The sequence below is a fragment of the Penicillium cosmopolitanum genome (genome assembly GCF_028827165.1).
Source record: "Penicillium cosmopolitanum strain IBT 29677 chromosome Unknown utg000006l:49.0-5199605.0:1.0-5204138.0, whole genome shotgun sequence".
In the NCBI taxonomy this organism is placed as follows: domain Eukaryota; kingdom Fungi; phylum Ascomycota; class Eurotiomycetes; order Eurotiales; family Aspergillaceae; genus Penicillium; species Penicillium cosmopolitanum.
Genome location: NW_026622676.1, coordinates 389,383 through 417,162, shown reverse-complemented (window position 1 = coordinate 417,162; position 27,780 = coordinate 389,383). Strand labels below are relative to the sequence as shown.

Here is a 27,780-nt window from a genome sequence, read left to right as displayed (position 1 = left end):
TCCAATCTGTAACATCAAGTCGATCTTGGTCGTTGGCCAGATTTGAGTCGCAGCGCTCACCAGAATCTTCCGCCGAGTCATGAAAATTAGGACCGTGGCTTGCAGTCACAGAATCGAGAAGCCTTTCAGCTTCCCTGGGATCATCATTTTTGGGTTTGGCCGACTTGCCCCGTCGGTCGATTGGGATAGAGCAAGGGATATCGTAAAAGCTGCATGAGGTACAAGGGCAGCCCGTGCTGGTCACGTCACATCTCACCTTTCGGCAGTGACAGCTCGCGCACGCTCGTGGAGATCGCTTCTTGTTCACCCGTTTCAAAGAGGACTGGACTTTGGACCTGTTCATTGATGGAGATGGGATGTATCGGGATGAGGCTGGAGAATGAGTAATTGAGTGATGCAACTGTCACCGAATCATTGCTGCGAACAGAAAAAGAATTCCAGTCTGGACAAGATCATCCTGTGATGGTCACAGTGCACCAAAAAGGGTATGGGTCGCCGGTAGCTTTTGCTTACAGCTTAATCCCGGGATTGTAAATCCGCGGGATTTTCACAAGGTTGCCTAGTATACAACAGTACCCGCTAAAAGAGGATCGCTGTTCATATCAGCCAACCAGGAAAGGCAGTCATAGAAGATGCACAGGAATGAACGAAAGGAGAAAAGCTATGCAGAATAGAAAATATTGGGAGAGCAAGACAGATAGATGGAGGAAAGAAAGAGAATGTTGCTCCAATTGACGCTGTAGACGTCACGTGACACGTCCAACAACAATATCTGTCCAACATTTGAAAGCTTACTACGACTGACCTACGGTATGTTAGACGATGTACAGATAAAAAGCAGTAACGGGTTGATCATGAATGAATTTTGGGTTCTTAGGCTGCAATGTCTTCAATATCCAACATTTTGAATCTTCAATTGTGAAATATGTAGGGTTTTTTTCCTGCACCTACTTACTCAATTTTTCTAACCGTCAAACTAAACCATCAACTTTGCGTAGACCTAATCAATAACTCTATGGAAGATGCAATAATGTTATCTTGTCCGTTTCATTCCCCACTCTTAACTTGGACAGAGCCGGAATCCAATGTAAGCGGGGCCCCGCGTCCCCGCATACAGGAGCTCCGGAACCCTTGCCACTTTACCCCTCTCATCCAGGTCTCAACAACGCTGTCTACGCCTAATCCCCGGAATCAAGGCTAGGAATTTCAGTTCCACCAGTACATCCTGTTCAAAGAGCGCGGAAATGAAACACGTCACTCGAGCCTGCATTGGCTGCCAGAAGCGCAAGACCAAATGCGACGGAGCCAAGCCGCAATGTGCGAATTGTGCACTTTATAGGCAAACTTGCACATTTTCGCAAGAGATCGACAAGCGGCGCCTGGCCTCAAAGGGCAAGATTTCCACGATGATATCTTACATTCAAGCACTGGAATCTCTATTACTACAGCACGACTTTGAGCTCCCGGTTGGCCGTCCTAATGACATCCTACCCTCGGTACCCACACCTCCACCTATGTCTATTGACGATGAAGTGATGATACGCGCCACAACCCGGAGAGCCAGCAATCATACAGCACCTTCAGTCGGCAGTGGGATCTGCACTGCGTCTGACGAGGTTCCATCGGACCTCCTGTCTATGAATGAAGATTCGTTACCTGGTACGAATTCGATGGCAGATCGAATGGGCTCATTGCAAATAGCAGAAGATGGCCAGTTACGCTTCTTCGGACCGACCTCGAATCTTCACATTTCGCACGTGGGGCCTTTCCCACTATTTAACTCAAACATTCGGTCCGTTTACTACAATGAGAACTTGATTTTGACCGCTGCCGGTGTTGCTCATGAGGTCGACGAAGAACTGGAGGACCACCTTACGAAGTTATACTTTACTTGGGAGAACCCAAATATCCCTTTAGTGGATGAAGAGTCTTACTATGAAGCGAAGGCTCGATATCGGAAGCTTAATCAAGCTAGTCACCGATACTCAGAGGTTCTGAACAACGCAATGTGAGAATTATACTCTTCCTCCACGCATAATACAAAAATCACCAGCTATTAACAAAATACAGATGTGCTGTCGGCGCTGCTTTGACTTCCCGATATTGTCCCGACCTTCCGGAAGCCCTTGTTGATTTCTTTGCAACAAGGTCCAAAGCTCTTCTAGAAGTTGAGATGGATTCGCCTACCTTGAGTACTGTGCAGTCCCTTGGGATACTGAGTGGTGTCGAGGCGCTTCTTACCCGGGATGCTCGTGGTTGGCTTTACAGTGGTAAGTAGGATAAGATAAATTATTCTGACCTCTTGGACGTGACTGATCGTTCCAACCTCTAAGGAATGGCTATGCGACTTGCCACAGACCTAGGGCTTCATATAGATGCTGCCCCTTTTGCGGAGAGGGGATTAATGGACCTCGGAGAAGCCCGGCTTCGAAGTTCCACATTCTGGGGCACTTACACGCACGAAAGGTAAGCCTCGTTGACCTATCAATTCCGCATCGCAAGTATTGAGATGCGAAACAGAATGTGGAGCCTATACGTCGGTCGGCCCGAGTCGATTGATCACCTAGATATCACGGTCCAATTACCCTCGGCAGGAGACTCCGGTTCGGATATGAACAAGACATGGTGTCCATACATCGACGAAGATCAACAAACGTCACTTTGGGAGTCGCGAGCATTGTTAAATGAAGTAGCTCAGGCAACGGTGTCTATTTGCACGAAGATGGCCTCGATCCGAAAGGTTTTGTAAGTTGAAGTCAGGCCCCTAAGTCAAATTGATCAACTGACAGCAAGCCATTCAGATACAGTACCCCTAGAGTGAACTCTCCCGATATCAACAAGCTTTACGCCTTCGCAGTAAAAGCCCGAAATGAGCTCGCTATCTGGTTTTCGGAACTTCCAGAGGTCCTTGCCATTGATACGAACGACCCAAAATGCAAACATCTTCCTCATGTCTCACAACTACAGTACGTATTTCAAATCCAGACAGAGATGCATGTTGATTAATATATAAACAGCATGCAATTTCATGCAGTAAGAATCATTGTTGACCAGCCCTTTGCGTTCCTGTCTCCTGGTGTCGATGGCCTCACAGCCCAGGATATACAGACAAGCCGCGAAACATGTAATGATGCAGCAGGGTCAATTACAAAGATCATTCAAGCAACTCGTCGGCACTTTTCTCTTCGGCGGGTCAATATACAAGTAGTGCATCTGATATTTACAGCAATGCTCGTTCAGGTACACTCCGCGTTTCTCTTATCAGACCCTCAGACCAGAGATACAGCGCGCAGAAGACTTGAAATATGTTCTCAAGCACTCGGGGAGATTGGACAAGCATACAAGAACGCACTGAGGGCTCTGGAAGTTATTACATCTATCAAATCAGAACTGCTACGACGAGAAAGGGAGGCAACTGCCAGCGGGCTTCAGATTATTAGCCAGCCTAATCCACTGAACTCCATGATTGCACTGGGTCAGATCTCATCTGGCATATTCAGTGGAAACCCGGGCGGGTCTAAATCTTGGGCAAATTCTTCTCTGAACGACGAATTTTTGAATGGCTTTGATATCACCCAGGGTCTTGGTACAGAGACATTTCCCTCTGAAGTGAACCAAGTGTCACTTTCTGGTCATGGCCTATGGACCCCATTCACAGAGCACTCAGTTGCCGAGGCTTACAGCCGTGAAAACATCTCTTGAGACAAAGTTGTTCAGCCCTTCATGTATAATTAAACAATTGAATTTATCATTGCCTCAACTGGGATCTGTGGAAGCTTCAAGACTCCCTGACTACTGCTAAATTCTAAACACCTCCTATGGTCACAGACTTGATGTTCTGATACTCAGCGAGTCCATACTTGCTGCCTTCTCGCCCAACACCACTCTCTTTAACACCTCCGAATGGAGCCTCGGCTGCACTTATCAGTCCAGTGTTGACGCCAATCATCCCGCACTCAATTCGCCGGGAAACGCGAAAAATGCGGTTGATGTCGTTACTAAAGAAGTAACCAGCAAGCCCGAATTCGGTGTCGTTTGCCAGGGAGACAACCTCGTCTTCGGAGGAGAATGAGAATATGGCAGCGAGAGGACCAAATGTTTCATCATTTGCAACATGCATGTCTTTATGGGCTCCAGTGATAATGGTTGGTTCAAAGAAGTACCCGGAAGAGCGATCAACTGGAACGGCGCCGCCATATCGAAGACGGCCTCCCTTGTCGAGAGCATCTTGGACATGGCTTTTAACCTTCTCCACAGCAGCAGCGTTGACAAGGGGGCCGTGGGTGACACCTTCATCAATCCCACGTCCCAATTGGAACGACTTGACTCGTTTGATCATTCTATCCGTGAATTCCTCCAGTACACTCTCGTGCACGAACAGTCGATTCGCACAGACGCAAGTCTGTCCAGATGAGCGAAACTTGCAAATCAGGGCTCCTTCCACCGCTTTATCGAGGTCTGCATCCTGAAACACAATGAACGGGGCATTTCCACCCAGCTCCATGCTGATTCTCTTCATTGTATCGGCAGCAAGCTTGGTGAGCATCTTCCCAACGTTCGTCGAGCCAGTGAAGCTAAGCTTTCTAACCCTTGGATGCGTAGCTAGTTGCAAAGATGCTTGTCTGTCCTTAGTCGGAACAATGTTTACAACCCCGGGTGGAACCCCGCCCAGAAGGGCAAGCTTGACCAAAGCAATCGCAGTAAAAGGGGTCTCACTTGGTGGTTTGATCACCACCGAGCAGCCTGCTGCAAAGGCCGGTGCAATCTTGCGGGTTATCATTGCAGCTGGAAAATTCCAAGGTGTGATGATACCGCAAACGCCGACTGGCTCTTTGAATGTCATGACGGTGTTATTGGGATATGAAGATGGGATGACATCGCCATATGATCGCGTTGCCTCTTCGGCGAACCAGGATACGAAGGATGCGGCATATATGACCTCTCCCTTTGCTTCCGCCAATGTCTTACCATTTTCCAAAGAGAGAATCTTTGCGACTATTTATTTTTAGTATTGAAGACATACGGCAGCAGGATATTTACTAACTGTCTTGAGAGTTCTCTAGAATGAGGTCGTTCCATTTGCGAAGAAATGTTCCTCTCTGCTTTGCCGTCGTCGTGGAAAAGAATTGTTTGAATTCTGCATCGGCGGTCTCAATAGCCTCAACAAAGTCTTGTGTGGAAAAGTCCGCACACTGGGCTAGAGTCCGGCCAGTGGAAGGTTCGAGGACTGGAAATGTCTTGTTGGAGGACGCGTGTCTCCATTTTCCTGCGATAAATCCTCGGTTGTCAAAGAGAGATGGGGTTTCCAATGCAACGGGAAGCGATGAGGTATCCATTGTGGTGATTGAGATATTTCATCATACAGTTAGCACAAATAGGCCTGAAAATGAATTTGTTATAGCATTAGATATGCGTTTAATCTGGATCATTCGCTAAAGCCTGAACCTGTATCCGAATCGGGTAACCGGGATTAACTCACTCCGGCCGAGGTTCAACCACAAAGATGGCGAATTCCGAGTCGCCTTGTCGGATTTACACCGGCTCAATGTGGAGGTTGAATGGAAACTCAAAATAATATGCGGAACCTGCTACTTGGTTATGCGAGGGCCAGAGGCTTTTTCCGCGCCCCGACGAAACTGCAGCCATTCCCGTGAATGAACGGCCACGGGTTCTGCTAATCGCCACACTTGCAATGACTACTGAGTTTAACAGATGATCGAATTTAAGAATCATACTTTACTATTTTTTAATGAGCTCCTTGAGAACATTTATTCCACCAAAAAAAAGTCCGATTTCTTCAAGTTCAACAAAACGACATACGTGATACAATCTCATGATGCAGGCTGTAGTGTTCAAAGGCCCAATGGTGGTCGCGTTGGAGACTAGGCCACTGCCCAGATCCAATTTCCAACGGATGTGATCGTGAAAGTGCGATATACGGCTCTATGTGGCAGGTAAAATATTGATTTCAAGAATTTGTAAGGGGTGGGAATATCGCTAACAATATCAAAGTGAGCTACATGTCTTTCGCGGGTCCCAGCCTTCCGGAACAGAATTTATCATGGGCCATGAGTTCACCGGCGAAGTTGTCAAAGTTGGATCTCAGGTGAAGCAATTCAACCAGGGCGATCGGGTGGTATCCCCATTCACTGTCAGTTGTGGATCGTGCTTCTACTGCGAGCACGGCTTCTCCTCCAGATGCGCCGAATGCAAACTATATGGTACTACGGTACTCGACGGCGGGCAAGCTGAATACGTCCGTATTCCACTAGCTGACTCAACTTTGTTTCGAGCACCTGCTTCTATTGACGAAAAAAAGTTGGTCTTGATGGCAGACATTTTTCCTACTGGCTATTTCGCTGCTGGGAATGCTTTCAACGACCTCAGTCAGGAAGACATTCGCAAAAGCACAGTACTAGTCTTCGGATGTGGCCCTGTTGGGCTGTGCGCAATTTTGAGTGCTATTGAATACCAACCAAAGAACCTAATTGCGATTGATAGTGTGCCATCACGGTTATCAGCTGCAGAGAAATTGGGGGCGGAGCCGTTTAATTTTGAACTGAATGAAAGGGGACTACACCAGAGAGTAATGGAACTTACAAATGGTCGAGGTGCAGACATTGTCATCGAAGTTGTCGGGCATAGCAGCGCCTTGCGAATGGGCTTTGATCTACTGCGACCTTGGGGTCGTATCTCAAGTGTCGGGGTTCACAATCAGGAAATACCATGGACTGGAAACGAGGCCTATGGAAAGAACTTGAGCTTACAAATGGGAAGATGCCCTGTCAGAAGTATTTCTACCCTTATTTCATCTCACCACTGTGGCTCTCACTGACGAAATTTAGGCATTTTCGGTGAAGCTATGGATACCTTTGCAAGAAAACAGGATTCTTTGGAGTATGTGTTACTTATCTGTGATTTTAGGATTAGAAAACTGACAGGGGTTTAGCTTCATGACTCAGGATATTCGTCCTCTTTCGGGCGCGGTTCAAGCGTAAGTGAGATCGTCGCTAAGTCAAAATGATATTCTGACATTCAGACAGATACGACGATTTCTGCCAAATGCGGAGTCAAAAGATTATCTTTGAAGTTGAAGCTGGCGGACATAGCTAGGCTTAATCCTTGAGCACGCTTAGGTATAGACATCGCGACAAACATGAATTTCTTCAATCCAGTTGAGTGCCTATGAATCCGCTCGGAATTAGGTTGCCCACTTTGCTACTATTATCTCTGGTTTTTTTACATCTTGGCCTGACCCACCATTAATCAATACATAAATGTCGAAACAAAATGCTTACTAGTATAAGGCGTGTCCTCAACTAACTGCATTAGGCCTGGAGTTGCTAAAGATTCATGGATTGGTAATTGAGAAACAACCAAAGAGAAAAACTTGAAAATGGCGAAACTGATTTGATCTGCCCTGTATAATGTGAATCAACGAGGGTGCATTGCAAATAGTCATTTAGTGTACGCGTACCTTGTCTGCGTCAATATCCAGTCTGGGTTTCATTTCGCCCCCGACTAGATATTATCGACCATTGGTATGGTCTTTAGATCTTCGGCCATATTAGATAGATACTCTAATTAATTTCTGGTTGAATTCTAATATATTCCAAGGTTCTTTCTCAATAAATCCTCGGGGGATCCAAGGTTAAACCATATGTAAAAGTTACAAACCTGTCCCCTATGATGGGTGGCTTCGCGACCGTCGCTTCCGAAGGGGTTGAACCGGAGGGGGGATTTGGTTGCAAGGCTGAGCGGTGCGTGGTTTATTGGAGCTTTCTTGGCTTTGCATGGTTTGTTTTACTTTTTTGCGACGCGCTTTGACGCGCTTTACACGCGTCTTACGCGTGTTTTATTAACACTGACCATGGCGTTTGGCAAGCCCTTCTTTCAGATGGAGAGAACGCCTGCATAACTTACGTTTCTAAGATAGATTGCACCATGTTAATAGAGACTCGAGTTCAGTTGGATTGAATTGTGACTGTGCTCTATGTCTGAAAATCCTAAACATGGGAATTTTCACGGTCCAAAGCAGACACCTGGGCAGGTTTGCATTGAAAAAAAAACAACATGAAACTTTCAAACCTTGAAACTTGAAGTTTTGGAAGTTTAAAGGAAATTTAAAGTTCAATGCGGCCATTGTGCAGTCCACCAGTCACTGCAATATCTGCCCCGGTCGTATAAGACGCTCCGTTACCCAGAAGATAAGCTGTTGCAAGCGCCAAATCCTCGGCTTGGCCAATGCGTCTCATAGGAGGTACACTCCGGAACACTTCCTGAATGTCTTCAAATTGGGCCGACATTTTGGTCTCAATAAATCCCGGGGATATAGTATTGACACGCACGTTAAATGGGGCCATTTCAACTGCAAGTGTTTTTCCTAGAAGCTTGATTGCACCTTTCGAGGCACCGTAAATTGATACTCGCTGGGCAGGAATGGCACAGTGAGCAGCAATAGAAGCGATCATTACTATGGACCCCCCGTCACCTTGTTTGATCATTTGTCTGGCGGCTAATTGGGCTGAGAAGAATGACCCAAGAATCTGGTTCAGATGTCAGCAGATAGATAGTAATCTCATCAACGTTTTAAAGTAGACGTACATTGATGTCAAGAATGCGGCGTGATTCATCCCAGGTATGCTCTAGAAACGGCTTATCAAGGGCAATACCGGCACATGTAACGCTAATGTGAGCGGACGTATCAGTATTCTGGATACCGGAAGCCAATCTCGATTTCCTATGCTAGGCTCACCAATTATTTATCTTTCCTAACTTTTGGACGACTTTATCAAAAGCAGCTTCCATGCCATCCATCGAGGTGACATCCATCCTAAATTTGAGATAATCAGATTCGGTGCCAATACCATCGATACAATCTGCTTACTGGTGAAAGACAAATCGTGAGCCATAGGCTTCCTGCAATTGCGCGATACTTTCGTCTGGTTCCCGAACATCAAGGATGGCGATATCACTACCCAGCGCTGCCGCTGTTTTGGCTAATTCCAATCCGATTCCTCTTGAACCGCCTTGCAATAATTAGCAGGGGCGTTACTTTAAAGGGCATGGGGCGTTACATACCTGTGATAACGGTGACTTTCCCATCTAGTGAAATTTTGGACTCTACTAACTTCCGAGCTTTGGTCGACAGCTCTGTATGCTGGAATGGAATCTTGCCGGACCTCTGTATGTGGGTTGTCCCAAAGCCTTTGCAGCCTTGAACGTTGAAACGTGTGGCACCTAGCCATATACGCGAAGGAGATATGACCCTCGATGGTTTCAACGCAAGATGAAGGGTCATCATTTTGTTCATTGTTTGCAAAATTTAGTGATGAGTCGATGAGATGTGAAGGCCAGCAACCTTGGAAATCTGTCGCTAATTTCTGGGTGCACCCTTCTCAAGCTTCAACTGGAGCTTAAGGGATCCCTCTGCTTTCCCCACAACGCAGTTTCAACCATTACGAAATCCGGGGCGCATATTTGCCAGTGGGGAATTTTGAACTGAAATTCCACGGAATCCATGTAAGCATGTATACCTTTTTGGATCTTTGGTCAACATATTGTATGCTCAGGTGGAACCATGATTGCGGTTGACGACTACGGGTTTACAGTTCCACGGGTTTCGCCAATTCCGCGCCTATGACTTCGGCGGGTCGGATTCTATGCCTAGTAGATTTTTGAAGCAGTGCGTAAGCCTGCATATTCTTCATTTATTTGTCGCCTCAGATGAATTGACAAAACAATCCATTCCTTAAGCAAAACCGTGCAAGTATCCTAAATTCGAGTTGGCCATGTGTTGGATAAATGAGAAAGGGCATATACCTACACAATCAATTATGAAGTCTTTAGCTTGGGATGGACGATCTTTGATTCAAGTTTCTCCCTCGGAGGAGAATGAGAATATGGCAGCGAGAGGGAGAATTCCTTCTGGTACAGAATAATTTTGTGTCAAGTATTCGATTGATTTAATCTACAACCTCCACCCTTCGTAACTTTTCCATATATGAGAATGCAGTTTCAAGTTTCAAATTTAAAATTCATACCTCTCAGTGAGGCAAATTGCAGACGAAGTGCAGGTGTAGACATCTAAATCTAACATGTCGACATTCTCAAGTAAGCAAAGTTGCTTCAACCAATCTTCGAAACAATATTATGAAACAAGCGTGGTAATTCGCGAGAAAAGCCGACATTCTGATGCGATACTACACCAGCCAAGGCTAGGAGCAGAACTCCATAGGTCTCCTTATTGGTAGTTCGGATCCATCGCCAGATAGTATTGAAGAACCACAACCGCGACCCATATGACTCTTTGAAAACGCCAAAGTGAGGAATAAGGGCTTCCTTCCAATATGTCGACGCGTAACCCGGCCACGACGCTGAATTACGTCCATGTTTGTTCATATACCAATTCGAACACCCGGCTTCAAAAACAGTTCCCTTGAGCTCAGACTGCAGCTTGTTGACCCATTGGTATTCGGCCGTGGGTTTAACCTCCAGCGAGGTGATTCGACGATCAATGATCGGTGCAATCAAGGTCCGCGCCAGATATTCGACCTGGACTTCAGAAGCGAAAAGCACCGAGTTATGTGCAGGGAAAGTATTGGGGCCGAAACTGTACAAAATTGTGAGTTGGAATGCAGGAGTATAGGAATGAGGATATACAGTACAGTATACCGAGGTTTGGGAAGTTGTGCACGTAGACCCCCATATATGCCTGCGCACCGCGGGACTCTAGCCATTGTTTCTGTAGGCTTTTGCCGCCTTTCCCGTATACTTCCATTGGAACAATGAATTGCTGGACATCGAACCCAGTTGCCAAAACAATCGCATCGAACTCAGTTCTAACACCATCGGTACCAGTGACACTTGTTTCATCAATGTGATCAATCCCCACAGCAGCCAGCTCGACGTTGGTGCGACCGAGGCTTTCGAGGTAATTAGGGTCAAAGATGCGTCGCTTACAGCCTATAGTTATAGTGTCAGCATCGATGTAACCTTGTCAAACGCATAGTAATAACGGAGCTTACCCAAAGGAAAATCCGGGACAAGAGTTTTGTGATACTTCTTAGGTGCAGTGTCATAGATGTACTTGCGTGCGCCGCGCTCGGTCTTTGCACGAAGCTTCTCGGCTGCAGGACCAGGTAGGTAGGTGGCTACGAGGCTATCGCTGGCCAGAAAGAGTCGCAAGCGAAGCCAGCGCTCCCAAAGGGGGATGTTGCCCAGGCACCATTTTTCAAAACCAGTGAAGTTTCGATTGGGTCGCTCGTGGTACCATTGCGCACTTCGAGCGTACTGCTTCACGAAGCCGGCATCTTTTGAGATGGCTGGAACCACCTGTGCTGCACTGCATCCGTTTCCAATCACCGCGAGACGTTTCCCGCGGTAATCATACTGATGGTTCCAACGTGCGGTATGGAATACTTCGCCGGTGAATTTCTCCATGCCGTTGAACTTAACATCTCTTGGCTTGGATATTCCACCAACTGCAGATATGAAGACGGCAGCGGTCCTGGTAAATTCGATATCGGTCGCAGTATCACGAAGTCTAACTTCCCAATGCCCCTCTTCATTCCAGGATGCGGAAACACATTCAACGCCAAACTGCATGTGCTTTCGAAGATCAAATTTGTCCACTGTTGCTTCCATGTCTGTGCAGAACACTGTTATCAGCACGCGGATTGAATATACAGAATTAAGGTCAGTAACACTCACAGTCCAGTATTTCGGGCCCCTCGCATAATTCCTTTGACCAGTTTGGATTCTGGTTGAACGAGAAGGAGTAGAGAAGCGTGGGTACATCGCATCCCCTGTTGTGAATTTGTCATCAGCTCAGCCACTCAACTTGAACATCATTCAACGTACACTCCTGGGTATGTGTTCAATCGCCACGTGCCTCCGGGTCCATCGAGCTTGTCGTAAAACTAGTATTCATGAAAAATTAACCCATGAGGACTTTCCTTATAAAAAGAAATATGCTATTGACTCACTGTGAAGTCGCTGAACCCTAGTTTGTGTTTCAAGGTATGCGCAAGGGCAATGCCTGAAGGTCCGGCCCCTATGACAATAACTTCTGGGCTGTCCATGCTGATGTTAACAGAGACTTTTGGATCGAAAATTTCAGGTTTTGTGAAGTATTAAGAACTTGTTGGCGACCCGGATTTGAATATTTACCTTCATAGCCGATTCCCTGGACCGAGAGCCGAGAGAAAAAGCCGACAGAGAAGAAGAGAAAGTTCCCGTGGAAAGTGGAAAGTAGAAAGTGGAAACCACATTTCCGAATACTAATTCTCAATTCTCCAGACCGGGAGATACGAAGGAGAGTGTGGGTTCGGCAAAGGAGACCGTTCTATCCCACGGGATTGTAAATCCGGAGCGGGAAGTTCCATTGGACAGAGGATCCTGAAATTCTCAACCCACAATGCAAGTCGCGTATCAGTGGAATATTTGCTGGAACTGATTGAGCCTTCAATTTAGCTTTACCTGATGGTAAATCTGGGGGATCTACCCCTCGCTTACCCCGGATCGATTCCAGCCTGGATCTAGCGATGAGCAAACTCGTCTCTATAAGCTTCCAAGGTTTCTACATATATTCCGAGGTTACGAGTTCAGCTTCGCTTTCGATCTCCTCACGTTACCTCTAGCTAAGGTCAAAAATAGCTTATCTAGAATACCGCAACGATGAAGAGTATCAAAGGACAGACACTGTATCGTGTCATGCGCTTCTCCTGTTGCTTGGTAAGTGGATCTATTGACCCATAGTCTCGTACCCAGGCTTATCATTAATCAGGCATTCGGGTTGTACGGGTATGTATGAAACGACTCACATTTACTGGGTTCAAATTGCTCAGAAACGCAGATACGATGCTGGCGTTCTGGGTGGGGTTCAAGACACGGCCCCTTTCCGTGAAGCTCTCGGGGTATGTCCTTAGCTTAGTGTCGTCTTGTTAAACGGTCGTGAACTTACTGCTTACAGAACCCAACGGGGTCTTATATCATTCCAATGGTGGCATCAAGCTATACATTAGCCGCCGCCGTGTGTGCTCTTGCTGTCTCATGGCTCGGTATGCCTTTGGGTAGACGGGGTTGCGTTGTCCTAGGTGACATTCTGGTAGTCATTGGTGGGAGTCTCCAAGCGTCGTCTTGGTCCGTGGGCCAGATAATAGCAGGAAGAGTTCTTTGTGTATATTTAACTCCCGATCAAAAAGGAACAAAGCCACTGACAGTTGCATTAGGGATTTGGAATCGGGGTTTGTATCGTGCTCAGCTGATGGGTTTTTTGAGCTAACAATGCACGTTTTCAGTTTATCTCATGCGCAGTACCAACATACATGGTAGAGTATTCCTCAAGTCTCCCTTTACCAGGATGTCCTAATCCTTCCTGCAGGCTGAAATGAGTCTCACCGAGAAGGAACGTGGCCCAGAGGTGGCATTACAATGCGTGTTCCTTGTCAGCGGCTGTGCATTTGCCTACTGGGTAGACTTCGGCTTTACTCGCCTCGATAATCAGCTATCTTGGGTAAGTAAATGATCCTGCTAAGGTGGGGTGCAAAAGTTATTGACCGCGACAGCGTTTCCCTCTCGGCTTTCAAGCCCTCCTTGCCGCTATCTCTGGAGTGACCATGTTTTTGCTCCCAGACACCCCTCGGTGGTACTATGCTCGTGGTCGTCTTGAGGAAGCGGATGCAATTCTTGCCCGCCTTCATGACCAACCGGTCTCTAGTCCTGCGGTCCAGGCAATGCGGCAGTCAATTCTCTCCTCTCTTGAGCACGAGGCAGAGGAGACAAAGTCCATAAATGTTCTCGATTTAATTTGGGATCGATCGAACTTGCGAGTTGGGCGTCGTATTCGAATTTCCTTCTTGATCTTGTCACTCCAACAGATGATGGGTAAGCTACCTCATCATCAGCTAGTTAACTATGGCTCACCCTTTACTGAAATGTTATAGGAATCAACATTGCCGTTTACTACAGTGTGACTATCTTTTCACAAATTGGCCTTTCCTCGACAATTTCCCAGCTTCTCGCTGCTGTCATGAACACTATTTTCGCGATCAGATCGTTCCTTCTTCCGAGTACAATTGAAAGGTTTGGACGAAGGAAGATAATGATATACTCTGCTTGTGGCCTCGGAATTTGCCTCGCGGTTTTCATCGGCATGATCGGATCTCCACATCCCACATTGGCAAAGCAATGGACAGCAGTTGCAGCCATCGTTGTTTATAACTTAATTTTTGGGTACGGGTGGATTGGTGTTTGTTGGCTGTATGGCCCCGAGGTAAGTATTCTCACAATATTTGTTTACGACAATAGGATGCTCACTGCTAATGATCTACAAGATTGCCCCGCTCCAGTTTCGCCACGTTGGGGCTGCGGCTGGTGCGTTTGGGGAATGGCTCTTTTGTTTCATCACCGTGTTTGCTGGAGGAATCGGGCTCAATAACGTTGGGTGGAAATTATGGATTTGGTGTCTTGCTTCCTGTGCCGTGGCCATACCTTTCGTCTGGTTCATGTGTCCTGAGACGACTGGAAAGACGCTTGAAGAAATTGATCTGCTTTTTGAGAAGAGGGGTGATGCTCTCGGTAGCAATTCATATTACCAACATCAGCAGCACAAATTGAAGGAGATAAACTTCATCCACCAAGAGAGCGTCGATGTGTGAAGCTTGAAGGAATCCAGCTCAAATTCAAGATTGATACTAGTAGTACTAGTATTGGATAGTATACTCCAGTGCGTGAAGGACTACTAGGTTCCAATCAGCTATATACTGACAATACATCAAACAAATACTACCATGGTAGTATAATGTTTCCCTTTGTCAAAGTTTCAAGGCTCTTCTACTACTCAGATTTTGAAAACATCTCTTTTCGTTGACTAGTAATAACGCATTTTATAAGCCAGCCGCACAGTATCTACACGTAATTCAGGCGATGAATTACAGTTTAATATCTCAAAAACCATCATTCATTGCTAAAATCCCTTATAAAATACTATTAGGATCATTTATGGTGTTTCTTGTACGCTTCTCTATCGCTAAATCCCTACCAGTATTCCGAATTTTGCCGGTATCATTCCTCCTAGATATCTAGTCATACATCACATGCATCACCTCTCTAAAGATGCTGAGGTCTGTTAAAATTTCAACATCAGAGGTTACTGGTCTAATTCATATCCGGAAGCACAATGTGTACTCCGTAGGTTTTCCTCAACAGCCTGGAAGCTCCGCATCTCCGAGCTGAAGACAACGACGCCCCAAGTGCTACGTAGGATCTGCATTGTTTTTTTTGTCTTACCTTACGACTCTCTCGGGTAATTTGTATGGGTATCCACGAGTTATTCTGCCGGCCGGAAATTTGTGTGGGGAAAGGTTACTGGATAATAATTCCCCATTATTTTAAGTTTGGCGCTATTCAAGCTTCGCCTGCATGAGTCAGGTACTTTGTGTCAGTTTCAGCCCCTGTCCAAACCATGAAATATGGACGACCTCGGTTTTGTGGACATATCGGTGATCTAATTACAGAGAATCCGGGGGCTCACAGGAAAAATTAAATTTCCCTAGGTCATCTTTCCCCGCATTCAACAGCCATGATTGGATTTCCCGGGAGTGATATCCCGACATGAATATGGGATATAAAGTCCAACAGCGTGATGGTAGAGCAGGTCGTTCAATACCTCGCCATTATGCTCAAACTTGAAGGCCGATCATTACAAACAGCCATTGCAGTGAGCGCTGGCAGCGCTTATCTGCTCTTTGGATATGACCAGGGTGTTCTGGGCGGTCTTGTCTCGTACCCGGGATTTTTGTCTGCGATTGGCAACCCCAGCTCGGGATACCTAGGCACAATAGTGGCCCTTTTCAACATTGGCTGTCTCTGTGGATGTGTGATCTCGGCTTTCTTCGGAAATCGCCTCGGTCGGAAGAATGCTATTATCCTGGGATGTGCCGTCATGGTTATCGGTGGTACTATTCAGGCGAGCACATATGGCCCTGGTCAGCTCATAGCGGGTCGCATCATTTCTGGAATTGGAAACGGTATGTATAAATTTTCGGTCATGCTTGCTAGCTGTAATGGCTAAAATTTCAATGGACAACACAAGGCATGAATACGTCCACAGTCCCGGTTTACATTTCCGAAACATCTAGAAGCACTAAGCGTGGACGATCGCTTGCCATACAGATGTCAATTGTGATTGTAAGATCATTGGAAAATCTCACATATTCTCTCCAGTTACTAACCATGCACAGTTTGGAACTGTGGTGGCTTATTGGTTGGACTACGGAATGATTCGTTCGCAAACCGGTGGGGTATGATCGTTGCTCCTCTTATGACTCGGAATACAGAGCTTTTAACCATTTAAATAGGTTGTTTGGCGTTTCCCGCTTGCTTTTCAGAATTTTTTTGCCTTGCTCACTATTATCACTATGCCTATCCTTCCGGAGTCCCCGCGGTGAGTCAAATCATGATTCACGTTTGCCAATGTGATTTTGGCTAATTATTACAGATGGCTTTACTCCCACGGTCGTCAGAAAGAGGCCATTGATGAACTTTCGAGACTATTTGCCTTGCCAATAGACCATCCGAATGTCCAAACTGTTGTGGCTGAAATGGAGGAGGCTCTTGCTTTAGAGCACAACAATCACAAGGCCCCGACATTCAGGGGTATTTTCCTCGAAAAAAGCGAAATCAAAAACCCCCGCCGCCTAGCGCTATGTTTCCTACTTCAATTCTTCCAGCAGTTCACCGGAATCAACGTCATAGCCTTCTACGGTGAGATCCAGAGATTTTCTTGACAGTTATCAAGAGCTGACATTCATAGTAACCATCGTCCTGGAAAGCAATGTTGGCTTGACTCGCGAGATGAGCAGCCTAGTTGCTGGCTTCATTCAGATTTCCTTCTGGTTCGGGACATTTCCACCCATATTTCTGATGGACCGACTCGGTCGGCGTAAAGTGCTGATGCTTGGATCAACAATGCTCTTGCTGGCCATGACTTTGTTCACCGTGGGCATTGCAGTAAAAACAACCGCATCCTCCCGGCTAGCTCTTGGTGCGCTCATCATCTATGAGGTGTCCTTTGGAATGAGTTGGAACTCGGTGCCTTGGTTATATGCCCCGGAAATCACGCCGCTAAACCTTCGACATGTAAGGTGCCGCCGTAGGATGTTTCTCGGAATGGCTATTCACGTTTGTAAGTGCCTCCACCCATATAACTCGTGATTCAGTATTTATGAGTTGTATTTCCAGGTGATCGCCCAAATGACGCCTCCCGCTATCGCTAACACCGGATGGAAAATATACATTTTGTTCTGTGTTTTTATTGCTTTGAGTATTCCATTCGTGTATTTCTTCATACCAGAGGTTCGTGGTGCCCTGAACTTTCCACCGCTAGATTCTTCGTATCCACGTTCACGAGAGCACGTTCCTGACCATTCTCTCTTGATAGACTGCCGGAAAGACACTTGAAGAGATTGATTATCTCTTTTTCAAACACAGGGGTCACTTCAATGAGATGCATGATAACTCTGGGGTATCAATTGATACACAACAGAAACTGGAAGGTGAAGCTACCCAGATCGAGAGAACTTAGAAGGTTTTGAACTCTCAATCGAATTTCCAAGTAAAAGAACCTAATTTTCTTTTTCAAATTTTCGTTGTAGATAGCAGCATCAGTTTACTCTTCTTCGTAACAAACTAGATTGTTACCATTGTTGATACCTAACGCGGATGACATGCATTTAGGCATCCACTGCCTACCTATATCTAGCTTTCGTCTCTCCTTCTTACTCTCCTCAAATTTTTACTTTCATCAAAGCACGACTAACTTTCTTTACCCGATATCACTACATCGTATCTTGATCTTCGTGGCTATCTGAGCATCCTCCCATTCGTTGACATTTGAAGTATACTAAGATATGAAGACAAATCAAGATTGTGAAATGCACAGTGTTCATTTAATTTTGCAAATTAACAGGGGAAATATGGGCATATGATCTCCACATATTCCTGGACTGTAAAATTAGATACCCGGATTTGATTTGGATGGACTGTTTGATTAAACCTACCATTTTTCAAAGACACAGTACTCTGTATGCCTGAGACATCGCACCTTACCACTGTTAACTAACTTTATGTAGCTTGAAACTATATCAAATTCAAGTTTTCTCCTAGGTGTGAACTCGCATCTGCTAAGGTCCTACCATTTCCTATTTACATAGTTCTTGAATATAATTTGGCGTTCGTCAAAACAGATGAAGACTAATTTTTCAGGTTCAACAGCTGAATGCATAACGTTCAATGTACATTCTAAATCCTTCCACGAGCCAGAAACTGAGTCGGGATATCCACCCATTTAGATCGCAAATACTCCGCTACATTCTTACCTAGGACATCATAAGTAGAGCTCGACGCCACTCCACGGTCCAAGTGATCTTTCAATAGGAAGTGAACAGCTATAAAATAACAAGTTAGGATCTTGAGATTCAATGACCAGGTAAATATTGCCAAACTTACCCCATATATTTGGCAGTTCAAAGCGGAAGATTTGGTTGCCAACATAGTCCTTTCCAAGTAACAGTCGAATTTTGTCGGTACTTAACAAAGAACGCAGCCAATTCCATTCGTCCTCGTGCCGAACGAAAAAGCCGACATTGGCATCGGATCCCTTATCACCGGATCGAGCATGCACCACATACCCTAGAGGGGCACGAGTGGTGGGGCCAAATACTCCCAAATCAAAGGGGGCCTTCGTGTCATATGTTGCTTGATCAAGGACAAATGGCACAGTGTCTCGTGGTGGGTCGATTGAAATACTATTTCCGTTGAAAGGGGTGTGGCAAATGTGCCTCATACGGTCTTGAGGGAAGATAGACACGAAGTATTCATAGTACGGCTTCGGGGCAGCTTGACGAGCATCAACAGCAAAGGTGGCCCCGGGATAGCTCTGCATAATCGTGTCTGTGCAAGGGCGAACGAAATTGGCGACTGCCAGGGCATCTTCAGATCGAGATTGGGCAAAATACGCACGTCCACGGTGGCTGCATCTTGACTGGAAGGATCGGTCTCACAAGATCCGCTTGTTCGGAATATGAGGGTGTGGTATTTTGACTCGTCAAGGAGGTTCCGGACCTGTCTTTCCAGGAGGGAGGCTTTCTCCTGAATGTCTAGTCCGCAGAGAAAAAAGTGGACCTCGGCCTGAAAACCACCAAGGGCTGTGATTCCAATCTTAGTGGTTGGAGGTGGCTGCAAGCTTTTTACATTGCCGATGTGCCTGAGGGTTTGATTGTAAGTTAGTCGATTTGAATATGGGAGAATGTGACGAGAAAGAAAACTGACACTCGATTCGGGCCGATTTGTTTAATGACAATATCATCCAAGATGGCCACAACATCTGGGTTGTAGTACATCGGACCCTGGATCTCGTATAGGAGCTGAGCTTTGCATGTATTCTCTGTGACCATTCCATCCTTGCCTTTTTGTAGCCCCACCACAAAATCGCCGGCAGCACTGATCTCGACAATTGGAAAACCAATATCAATTCCAAGCCCAGGGAGAGATTTAAAGCCCGAGAAGTTCCCTCCCGTGACGTAAGTGGAGCATTCAATAAAGTGACCCGCTACATAAGCATGGGCAAGCTGGTTGAAGTCCTGTCGATCCCACCCGTAGTGGTAAGCAGCGCAAGCAATTGTGGGAGAGGCGTCGGTGACTCTTCCACAAAGGACAATATCGGCTCCCTGCTTGAGAGCTTCAACGATGCCCCAAGCTCCGAGGTAGCATTGCGCGTAAATAGGGTCAAAATCCCAATCCTTTAACCTTTGACCTGTTGCAAATGACGTTAACGGACATTCAAATACCATTTTGTAGGAGATGGAAACAGGGTCTAACCGGTTGTAAGATTGACAAATTCATCCCCGGCCCGAACGGCCTCTTGAAATAAATCAGAAACCTCGTCGCCTTCGATCCAGGCTACCTTGAGATCCAAGCCTTTCTTCTGAATATCAGCAAGCAAGACATCGTGAAGTTTCTTTGTGTCACTGGCCCCTGCATTCACAGCAACCTTGATCTTCCGTGCAGCGAGATCTTGGAGCGCGGGCTCAATAGACTCCATGAAGGAAGTTTCGAACTCCGACGATTCCATGTTTCCCTTGACCTTTGCTCCGCCACGGGTAGTCATATTGTACTCGGACATCCAATCACCAACGATGAACTGAATATCTTCGTTGTGAGCCAGCTCCGCGAGTCCATGACGGCGGTCTGTCACGGATCCGGACGCAGACGCGATGCGTAGGGTATTGGAATTGAGCATAGTCATCGTTGATTTATAAGAATTTCCACAAATTCTTGAGTATAATGATCGGGGAATGATTGACACATTATGTGGCCTACTTAAATGGGTGTACCCCGCAAGTCGAATGAACCGGTCGGATTTCGGTTGGCATTTGACCAGCTCCGAGGGCCGATGAAAATTGGACACATGATCTCGATGCTTTGCGCGTTGAAGATGCGAATTCCGGATTGTGTATTTGCCCGGGTCGGGTTAAACCCCCGGATTCTCCATGTATTTTTACAAGGACCATGTCGAGATTTGGGTTTGGGTGGTGGAGAAATCATGATATGCATGACATCCAGAGACTGACTCATGCGCCCGGCTGATTTCTACGAGTAAACCCGTCATGACATTTTCCCCACTGGTGGATCAGTCGGTGGGCCTGGTAGTGGACCGCCCACTTTGACTTCATGGAATGATTCCGCGAGGGGAAAAAAGTTAGAGGAAAGAGGAGAAAGTCGGGTGAGCCTTGCAATCTTAAGGATTTACGTGGCACTTTAACTAGTCAGTCCCGACATCTCCTAGAATGTCGCTTATGGGGATGGTAGGCCGTAGTTTGGAAAACTAAAATTTTGAAAATAGCAGCAGCCGTCACTCATTCACTAGCCATGGTGTTCAGGCGACCACAGGCAGTACACTTAGTTATAAGCTGCCGATTTTACCTAAGCTTTCAAATACATACCGGGCTTATCAAGCATTCATAGAAGATACCTACTATGGAACATAATCAAGAGGCAAGGAGTTTATTTCTGGTTAATTGCTGTGCTATCCTAACTTCAGCTACGCATGGGCTAAAAACTCTTGGCTGAAGGGGTAGTCCACGTATCCCGTGGCCGAGTTCCGGATGTAAAAGGTTGCTCTTTCGTACTTGTTCAAAGCAAGGACCTTGGAGAACCGGAAGGGCAGATCAGGATTGGCCAGAAAGTGGCGTCCAAAAGCGATAGCCACCGAATGGTTGGGCTGTTTTTTGATTCTCTTCTCAGCCGATTCCGCCGTAAAGCCGCCTGCCAGGATGATAGTTCCTGTAGTTCCAAATGCCTCGAACAAGAATGAATCGTCTGCCTCGATGGAATCTTCGATATCGCGACCGCCTGAGATTCTGGGCTGTACGGCGTGGAGATAAGCCAGCTGGAGCTGGCTAAGACCACTGATAAGGTGGCTGAATTGTTGCGAGAAGTTCTTCATACGCATGCCTTGGAAAGTGCTCCACGGGCTGACACGGTATCCAGTTCTTTGGGCGCCAATACCAGCAGACACGGCTTTAGCAACTTCCAGACCAAAACGGGATCGGTTCTCGACGCTACCACCATATCGGTCGGTGCGGTTGTTGGCTGTGTCCTGAGTGAACTGGTCTGGGAGATAACCGTTCGCGCCGTGGATCTCCACGCCATCGAATCCGGCAGATATGGCGTTCTTCGCGGCGCGCACATAATCCTGAATCCACGCTTGAATTTCCTCTTCGCTAAGTGGCCGAGGTACGGAGCCTTCGTCCGACATGGGGATATTTCCACTTGAAATAACATCATTGCCGGTTTTAGCGAGGATATCCGAAGATCCAGCGCGTCCTAGCGCCCACAGTTGACAGAAAATGTAACTGCCCTTACTGTGCACCGCATCGGTAATAGTCTTCCATTGCTTGATTTGTGCCTCGCTCCAAATTCCAGGTACACCTTCCATTCCACCTGCGCGTGCAGAAATGAATGTCCCCTCGCTGACTAGGAGGGTGCCAGGAACCGAAGCACGTTGAGCATAATATTCGCGAACCATGTCAAGAGGTACATGATCGTCGTTGGCGCGACAGCGTGTCAATGGCGCTAAGATGACGCGGTGTTTGAGATCGAGGTTGCCGATCCGGATCGGAGAGGTGAGAGCAGCCATAATGCAAGCTTTTGGTGGAGGGTCGTCGGGTTTCGTGGAGTTGGTATTAACGAAACCCTATGCATACTATATAAGCGGCTCGGAGCCTTCGGCAAATGCATTAGAAATCAAACATGGGCTTCTGATCCACGTGCATGGGGCAAAGGGTCAGAATCTACAAAACGATGAAGTAACGTTGATCAATCCGAGGTTCGATAGACCCACGGCATCAGTGGGGCCGATGAGACTGAGTCAGTGCGGCGTAAACCATGGCATACCCAAGAACCCCTACATAGTACAAAGGCGGTCCAAAAGTTTGAAGACATCGCGCTATTTTTTTAGCGCGAATTTCGCGTCACCCCCCACCCATCTTCTTCAACTACCCCCTACACCACCAATATGCGTCGGTTTGGCACTGAAATAAGTGGCAATCGAAGGCCAGGGGGTGAGCTTTCATCTGAGGCCCGCGCAGCTATTATATACGCTCATGAATGTGGTGTATCGCCTACTAAAATGGCTGCTGAGTTCAACGTCGCACGCTCAACAATATACTCTACAATCAAACGATTCCGAGAGCACCAAACGCTCAAATCACTGCCTCGTTCAGGTGCCCCTAAAGTCTATAGGTACTCTACTATCAAATACACTTGTTTACTTGCACGCCGTGAGCCTTGGCTAAGCCTTAGTGAGCTGAGCGCCCGTATACCCAGTCATCCATCTCGATCAACAATCAAGCGATTCCTACGTTCAAAATTCCTCCAGCGCTATCGAGCAAGACGTTGTATCCCAATTTCGAGGGAGAACGCCCGCAAAAGAGTCCGATTTTGCCGAAATTGGAGGGCTGAACGCTACAATTCCCAACTACAAAGCTTCATCTTTTCCGACGAATGCAGCGTTCAACGTATCCCTAATTTAAACGGCCAATACGTTACCCGGCTTAGAGGAGAAGCTTACCGGCAGGGAATGGTACAAGTAAAGGTTCATGTGAAAGATATTTGTCAAATGGTTTGGGCTGGAATATGGCTCGGAGGGCGTACAAAACTTGTGATTATGGAGCGTGACTTTTCAGAAGGACAGCGAGGTCGCGGAGGTGGTTATACAACGAAATCCTACCTGAAAGCGCTTGAAAAAGGGTTTATTGAACACTATGAACCTGGAAATATATTTCAGCAAGATAACGCTAAAATCCACCGCTCCTACGTTGCTCAGCGATGGTTTGAACGTCATGGTATACATGTCATGGAATGGCCGCCACGCTCGCCAGATCTTAACCCTATTGAACCTGTGTGGCGTATGCTCAAACGTAAATTATATGAGCTCTATCCTAATCTACTACATTGTGGTACATCTGAGGCAGATTGGAAGCTATTTAGAGAGTGTATATCGGAGGCCTGGGATGTACTAGATCAAAATAAAATTGATAGTATAATTAGATCAATGCCTCAGCGTGTAAGCGAGACTCGTAAGGCACGTGGCTACTATACTCGGTTTTAGCGATTGAAATTTTGTTATATATTTTGTAATTGATTATTCTATATTATAGCAAAATTTGGTGCAATAACATTGCATATTGCATGCAATATATATATTTGAATGTAGGGTGGGTAAAATGGCAGTATTACCCGATTAGGCGGTGTCTTCAAACTTATGGCCCAAGATGGTACCTTTGTTATGGAATGCTGACTAGTTTCTATCGAACTCCACAGGAGAAAGATTACCACCTTTCCTATCCCGGATTAACGATTTAGCGCGTGCGTTGACTCTACTTGAGTGCTCTTATTTTATTTCAACACTCGTACGGGCTATAGAAATAGCCTAGGCGAACTAGCCGTATCGTTCAACTCGACTCAGCATTTAGATGAAACGACGCGGACTCTATTGGCTTGGATACATCTGTAGTAACTCGTACACCTTCACTCAACTTCCTGCAATTTCGAGCAAAATTGGAATCGCGGATGATAGAACACGTAGGCTACGAAGTTATTTATATCTCCCAACTTCGCCTCCCCCAGGAAATCGGTACTTCTAGCTAGCTCTTGCTGTCCCTCCAGGTCCCGCAGCATTCCTTGACACTGATCCCGAATGATCTCGATGGCATCAGAACCAAGTACAATACGTAGTGGAATGTTTTCGTATCCCGCGAAATGGCCCGTGCGACACACAGCATCAACGACCCTCTCCACCGCCTGTACTGGGTCTCCGGGCTGCTTACCATTGGTTTGCTCGAGTCTGGTTTGAAAGGCCTCAACAGCTCCATCGTAATCGGAAATAGACTCGAGAGTTCGATCCGTTTTCCTTCTGGTACTCTCAAGAATTGCGGTACGGAACTGCCCAAGTACCGCAAGGTGGACATGCACGCCAAATGGGGCAACCTCCTTTTCCAAGCTTTCAACGGAGCCTAAAGGGATAAATGAGCAGTCAGCCAGGGTGCCAAGTAAATTAAAAAAAGGGTTTAAATACCTTCAAGGGCGAACTTGGATGCGCTGTATGGACCGCCAACAGCAACTCCAAGCCACGCAGCGATACTGCTCATGAAGATGACAGTTCCTGACCGACGCGATCTCATATGCGGTAAGAAGGCACGAGTAAGATTGAGAGGACCAAACACATTGGTGTTGAATTGATGTAGGAGGTCCGATTGGCTGCGGACATGGATTAATTTAGTACGAGCGACAACTCCAGACCGACAGGGCATACCGTGTCTCCTCCCACACGTGGGAAAGCACATATCCCGCGTTATTGACCAGAACATCGATATGACCGAAGACTTGAATGGCCTTGGTCGCAATTTCGTTTAGAATATCCTGCGTCTCTGTCACGTCCAGGCGCAACAGGCGGACATCTTCATTATGCTCAAATTCAGATAAGGTAGTGATATCGCGCGCCGTAGCAATTACTTTATCACCACGGGCTACTATAGCTGAGACAAACAATTTTCCCAGGCCGGAGCTGCAGCCAGTGAGAAACCAGACGCGGGTGAATCGGGGTTGGGCCATTGTGGGTGAATTTTGGGGACGAAATATTGACGTCGGGTGGTTTCCAAGGCCTGGAGGCTTCCCTCTAAAATCGGAAGCGGGTGGGGTCGGGCCACTGTAAAGATATACTAGTAAATACTGCCTATTCATTATTTCAAGGTTTCCGACTCACCAGACAACCTCGGGAATTTTAGTATAAAATCGATTCGCTCATTTAATGCATAATCAATATCTTCAAATATACAAATCCATTAATCCACAATCAGTGCCCGAAATTTCCCTCTGCCAAAAGTGGTGGCTTGGGGGTCGTCGGGAAAATACTACGGAATATTAAATTCCGATTTGGGACCGCTCCACCTTTAGTCGATGGGCCATGTATAAACGCATGTATCGATCTATTTCTTCTATATTCTAGGGCATGCTTTCAAAAAAAGAATAGAATAATCCAGATGTCCAGCAATTAACAAATCCCGAACGCATGTACCCCCCACTTCACAATTCGCCACTCCGGAATTTGTGTTTATTGGATGTCAATGAGCCGAGGCACCACCTGGCCAGGCATAAAATCTTGATCCCAACATAATAGGGCCACGGAATTTGTGAAAAATGCAACCTGAAATCTCAATCGCATTAGAATCATGGCCATTCCAATGCAGAAACTCATTCCAGGCGTGATTCCTGCGTACGCATGCCCAGAGGGCACCAAAATGCACATTCTGAACTTGGGTACTTTGAATGTCGATGAAGGGTGGTAGGTAAAGCTCGGTGTGATTGTTGTGACAGTATATAATTGATTGTTCTGGTTATATAGGCTGCTCAATGGCTCCAATGGAGGCTCGGCGAGCAATCCCAATCCCGTCAACAAAAGAAGAGATCTAATGTTAATTGCTGGATTGATTCACCACCCTGAGATAGGTCTCATCCTTTTCGAGTGTGGTGCTACGGAAGATGTACAGACGGTAGACCATCCATTCTGATTTTCACTTTCAAGTTGTATTAAATAGACGTTAATCTGATGAAAACTAAATCTAGGAATGGGGAAATGAGGCTACAGATTTATTTCCCCGCACTTCCTACAGCGAGCAGCATCACCTGCCCGCGGCAATCAAAAGTGCCGGATATGAAATCAAAGATGTGAAGGCCGTGATTATGGGGCATTTGCATTTAGACCACGCCGGTGGATTAGACCATTTTCGAAACACGGGAGTCCCGATACATGTTCATGAGGAGGAATTTAAGCACGCCTGCTGGGCAGCGGCAACCAATTCTGATAGTGGGCTATATTTGTGAGAATTTCCTTTCATAAATATATTGCTCAGGTCTTGCTTTATTTCTCACCCTCCCTTTACCTAACAGAGACCACTACTTGAAGCTCGATGGCACGTTAAACTGGCAGACATTCAACGATACCCAGTTAGACTTGTGTACAGGAATTACTTTGTACCACTGCCCGGGACATACCCAGGACTATGCATCATGCAAGTCAATCTTCCAAATGATGGAACATTTATTTGGACGACAGATCAATATCATGTGCGCGAGAACTTCGAGTTAAATTGGGCTCATGGATGGCTTCTGCGCGATTATCGAAGCTGGCTCAGCAGTGGAAACTTCATCCGGCGACTACAAAAAGCATTTTCGGCGAAGCTCATCTTCGGTCATGACTATTCTACGGCCGACGAGCTGATCAAAAGCAAAAACTACTACAATTGATTTAGATATGGTGCGAGATTGAATTGCAAGATTGAAAGTCGTCCACCTTTGAAATCATGTTCCTAGACCTCCTAAAGTGCACTACTGCTTTCTCATTCAAGTGATCGATTTTGAGATATTGAGGTTATATACCTTGAACGGGACTTCTTCTTAGTATGATAGAGATATCAAAGCTTTCTTTAAATTTAGCCTTCTGTGGCCTTGTTCATCGCCTTGGTCGCTAGTCCATCTTTGCCACCAATCACACCAGATGCATCGCCCACTACTAGATTTTCATACCCGATCATATAGGTCATAGGCAAAGCCATAAATCGGTTACAATCATCGCTTAAAGCAGCCGCGTATTCAGCGCTATTATAAAAAGCCTGCCAGTCGCTCCATGATCGAACCCATAGCTGTGCACACCCATCGTATTCGAGGACATTTTCTCCTAGGCTCGCCGCACGTGCCTTCATTTCGGGTGTTTGATGATGCTATTGAGCCAATTAGCTTATGTATGTAACCAATTTGCTTCCGCCATACCTGAACATAACGCAAGATGTGGTTTTGAAAAGCCTGGGTAGCAGCGGCTAGGTCTGCATGGACAGTTTCCCAGTGCTTGTGGAATTGCTCAGATGAAATTCCATCACGCTTGCGAAAGTAAACGGAAATCTTGATAGCAGGCTGATAATTCGGTTCGACATCATAGGCCAGCTCTGGGTGCTTAAATTCATGATTTTCGGGCAAAGGATCCATGATGAGTTGACTTCGTGTTTTCGTGAATTGTGCGGTTTGTAGTGTCTCAAGGTCGATGAATGACTCGGACTGGCCTTTACTTATCCTGTGCGAAATGAATAAAATTTGAAATCAGCGTAATAGAGAGGGGCAAGGGTAAGGTTGAACCTTGGCATATTCATTTCCGGAATTGAACAG

The 27,780-nt window shown here is 46.3% G+C and overlaps 12 protein-coding genes across 12 annotated transcripts; 5 read left to right on the top strand and 7 right to left on the bottom strand.

Moving 5' to 3' along the window:
* Positions 1 to 1,244: 1,244 nt before the first annotated feature.
* On the top strand, positions 1,245 to 3,702 carry N7509_004672 (Zn(II)2Cys6 transcription factor; the record flags this gene model as incomplete). The annotated part of the gene is made up of 6 exons (XM_056629309.1): positions 1,245 to 2,008; positions 2,071 to 2,270; positions 2,358 to 2,466; positions 2,521 to 2,745; positions 2,790 to 2,966; positions 3,018 to 3,702. The coding sequence occupies 6 exons, from the start codon at positions 1,245 to 1,247 to the stop codon at positions 3,700 to 3,702; spliced, it is 2,160 nt and encodes a 719-aa protein (XP_056488611.1).
* Positions 3,703 to 3,805: 103 nt separating this feature from the next.
* On the bottom strand, positions 3,806 to 5,336 carry N7509_004671 (NAD-dependent succinate-semialdehyde dehydrogenase; the record flags this gene model as incomplete). The annotated part of the gene is made up of 2 exons (XM_056629308.1): positions 3,806 to 4,995; positions 5,045 to 5,336. 2 exons carry the CDS (start codon positions 5,334 to 5,336, stop codon positions 3,806 to 3,808), a joined length of 1,482 nt encoding a protein of 493 aa, XP_056488610.1.
* A 725-nt stretch (positions 5,337 to 6,061) lies between these two features.
* N7509_004670 (uncharacterized protein) lies at positions 6,062 to 7,113 on the top strand (the record flags this gene model as incomplete). The annotated part of the gene is made up of 4 exons (XM_056629307.1): positions 6,062 to 6,791; positions 6,846 to 6,897; positions 6,950 to 6,994; positions 7,044 to 7,113. The coding sequence occupies 4 exons, from the start codon at positions 6,062 to 6,064 to the stop codon at positions 7,111 to 7,113; spliced, it is 897 nt and encodes a 298-aa protein (XP_056488609.1).
* Positions 7,114 to 8,123: 1,010 nt separating this feature from the next.
* N7509_004669 (SDR family NAD(P)-dependent oxidoreductase) lies at positions 8,124 to 9,304 on the bottom strand (the record flags this gene model as incomplete). The annotated part of the gene is made up of 5 exons (XM_056629306.1): positions 8,124 to 8,546; positions 8,605 to 8,686; positions 8,756 to 8,833; positions 8,888 to 9,029; positions 9,082 to 9,304. 5 exons carry the CDS (start codon positions 9,302 to 9,304, stop codon positions 8,124 to 8,126), a joined length of 948 nt encoding a protein of 315 aa, XP_056488608.1.
* Positions 9,305 to 10,128: 824 nt separating this feature from the next.
* Positions 10,129 to 12,083, bottom strand: N7509_004668 (flavin-containing monooxygenase; the record flags this gene model as incomplete). The annotated part of the gene is made up of 6 exons (XM_056629305.1): positions 10,129 to 10,612; positions 10,668 to 10,965; positions 11,028 to 11,648; positions 11,713 to 11,807; positions 11,863 to 11,921; positions 11,988 to 12,083. The coding sequence occupies 6 exons, from the start codon at positions 12,081 to 12,083 to the stop codon at positions 10,129 to 10,131; spliced, it is 1,653 nt and encodes a 550-aa protein (XP_056488607.1).
* A 595-nt stretch (positions 12,084 to 12,678) lies between these two features.
* On the top strand, positions 12,679 to 14,660 carry N7509_004667 (uncharacterized protein; the record flags this gene model as incomplete). Its single annotated transcript, XM_056629304.1, has 10 exons — positions 12,679 to 12,735; positions 12,788 to 12,804; positions 12,857 to 12,917; positions 12,974 to 13,180; positions 13,233 to 13,247; positions 13,302 to 13,331; positions 13,385 to 13,516; positions 13,569 to 13,887; positions 13,947 to 14,275; positions 14,337 to 14,660. The coding sequence occupies 10 exons, from the start codon at positions 12,679 to 12,681 to the stop codon at positions 14,658 to 14,660; spliced, it is 1,491 nt and encodes a 496-aa protein (XP_056488606.1).
* Positions 14,661 to 15,679: 1,019 nt separating this feature from the next.
* Positions 15,680 to 17,463, top strand: N7509_004666 (uncharacterized protein; the record flags this gene model as incomplete). Its single annotated transcript, XM_056629303.1, has 7 exons — positions 15,680 to 16,031; positions 16,097 to 16,191; positions 16,245 to 16,304; positions 16,362 to 16,447; positions 16,502 to 16,767; positions 16,817 to 17,184; positions 17,245 to 17,463. 7 exons carry the CDS (start codon positions 15,680 to 15,682, stop codon positions 17,461 to 17,463), a joined length of 1,446 nt encoding a protein of 481 aa, XP_056488605.1.
* An 840-nt stretch (positions 17,464 to 18,303) lies between these two features.
* On the bottom strand, positions 18,304 to 20,308 carry N7509_004665 (acyclic terpene utilization AtuA family protein; the record flags this gene model as incomplete). The annotated part of the gene is made up of 5 exons (XM_056629302.1): positions 18,304 to 18,449; positions 18,511 to 18,993; positions 19,020 to 19,267; positions 19,333 to 19,816; positions 19,882 to 20,308. The coding sequence occupies 5 exons, from the start codon at positions 20,306 to 20,308 to the stop codon at positions 18,304 to 18,306; spliced, it is 1,788 nt and encodes a 595-aa protein (XP_056488604.1).
* Positions 20,309 to 21,103: 795 nt separating this feature from the next.
* Positions 21,104 to 22,201, bottom strand: N7509_004664 (alkene reductase; the record flags this gene model as incomplete). The annotated part of the gene is made up of 1 exon (XM_056629301.1): positions 21,104 to 22,201. One exon carries the CDS (start codon positions 22,199 to 22,201, stop codon positions 21,104 to 21,106), a length of 1,098 nt encoding a protein of 365 aa, XP_056488603.1.
* A 1,892-nt stretch (positions 22,202 to 24,093) lies between these two features.
* Positions 24,094 to 25,176, bottom strand: N7509_004663 (SDR family oxidoreductase; the record flags this gene model as incomplete). The annotated part of the gene is made up of 3 exons (XM_056629300.1): positions 24,094 to 24,578; positions 24,641 to 24,822; positions 24,878 to 25,176. The coding sequence occupies 3 exons, from the start codon at positions 25,174 to 25,176 to the stop codon at positions 24,094 to 24,096; spliced, it is 966 nt and encodes a 321-aa protein (XP_056488602.1).
* Positions 25,177 to 25,793: 617 nt separating this feature from the next.
* N7509_004662 (N-acyl homoserine lactonase family protein) lies at positions 25,794 to 26,868 on the top strand (the record flags this gene model as incomplete). Its single annotated transcript, XM_056629299.1, has 4 exons — positions 25,794 to 25,906; positions 25,967 to 26,114; positions 26,188 to 26,441; positions 26,514 to 26,868. The coding sequence occupies 4 exons, from the start codon at positions 25,794 to 25,796 to the stop codon at positions 26,866 to 26,868; spliced, it is 870 nt and encodes a 289-aa protein (XP_056488601.1).
* A 185-nt stretch (positions 26,869 to 27,053) lies between these two features.
* Positions 27,054 to 27,603, bottom strand: N7509_004661 (EthD domain-containing protein; the record flags this gene model as incomplete). Its single annotated transcript, XM_056629298.1, has 2 exons — positions 27,054 to 27,341; positions 27,391 to 27,603. The coding sequence occupies 2 exons, from the start codon at positions 27,601 to 27,603 to the stop codon at positions 27,054 to 27,056; spliced, it is 501 nt and encodes a 166-aa protein (XP_056488600.1).
* Positions 27,604 to 27,780: the final 177 nt, after the last annotated feature.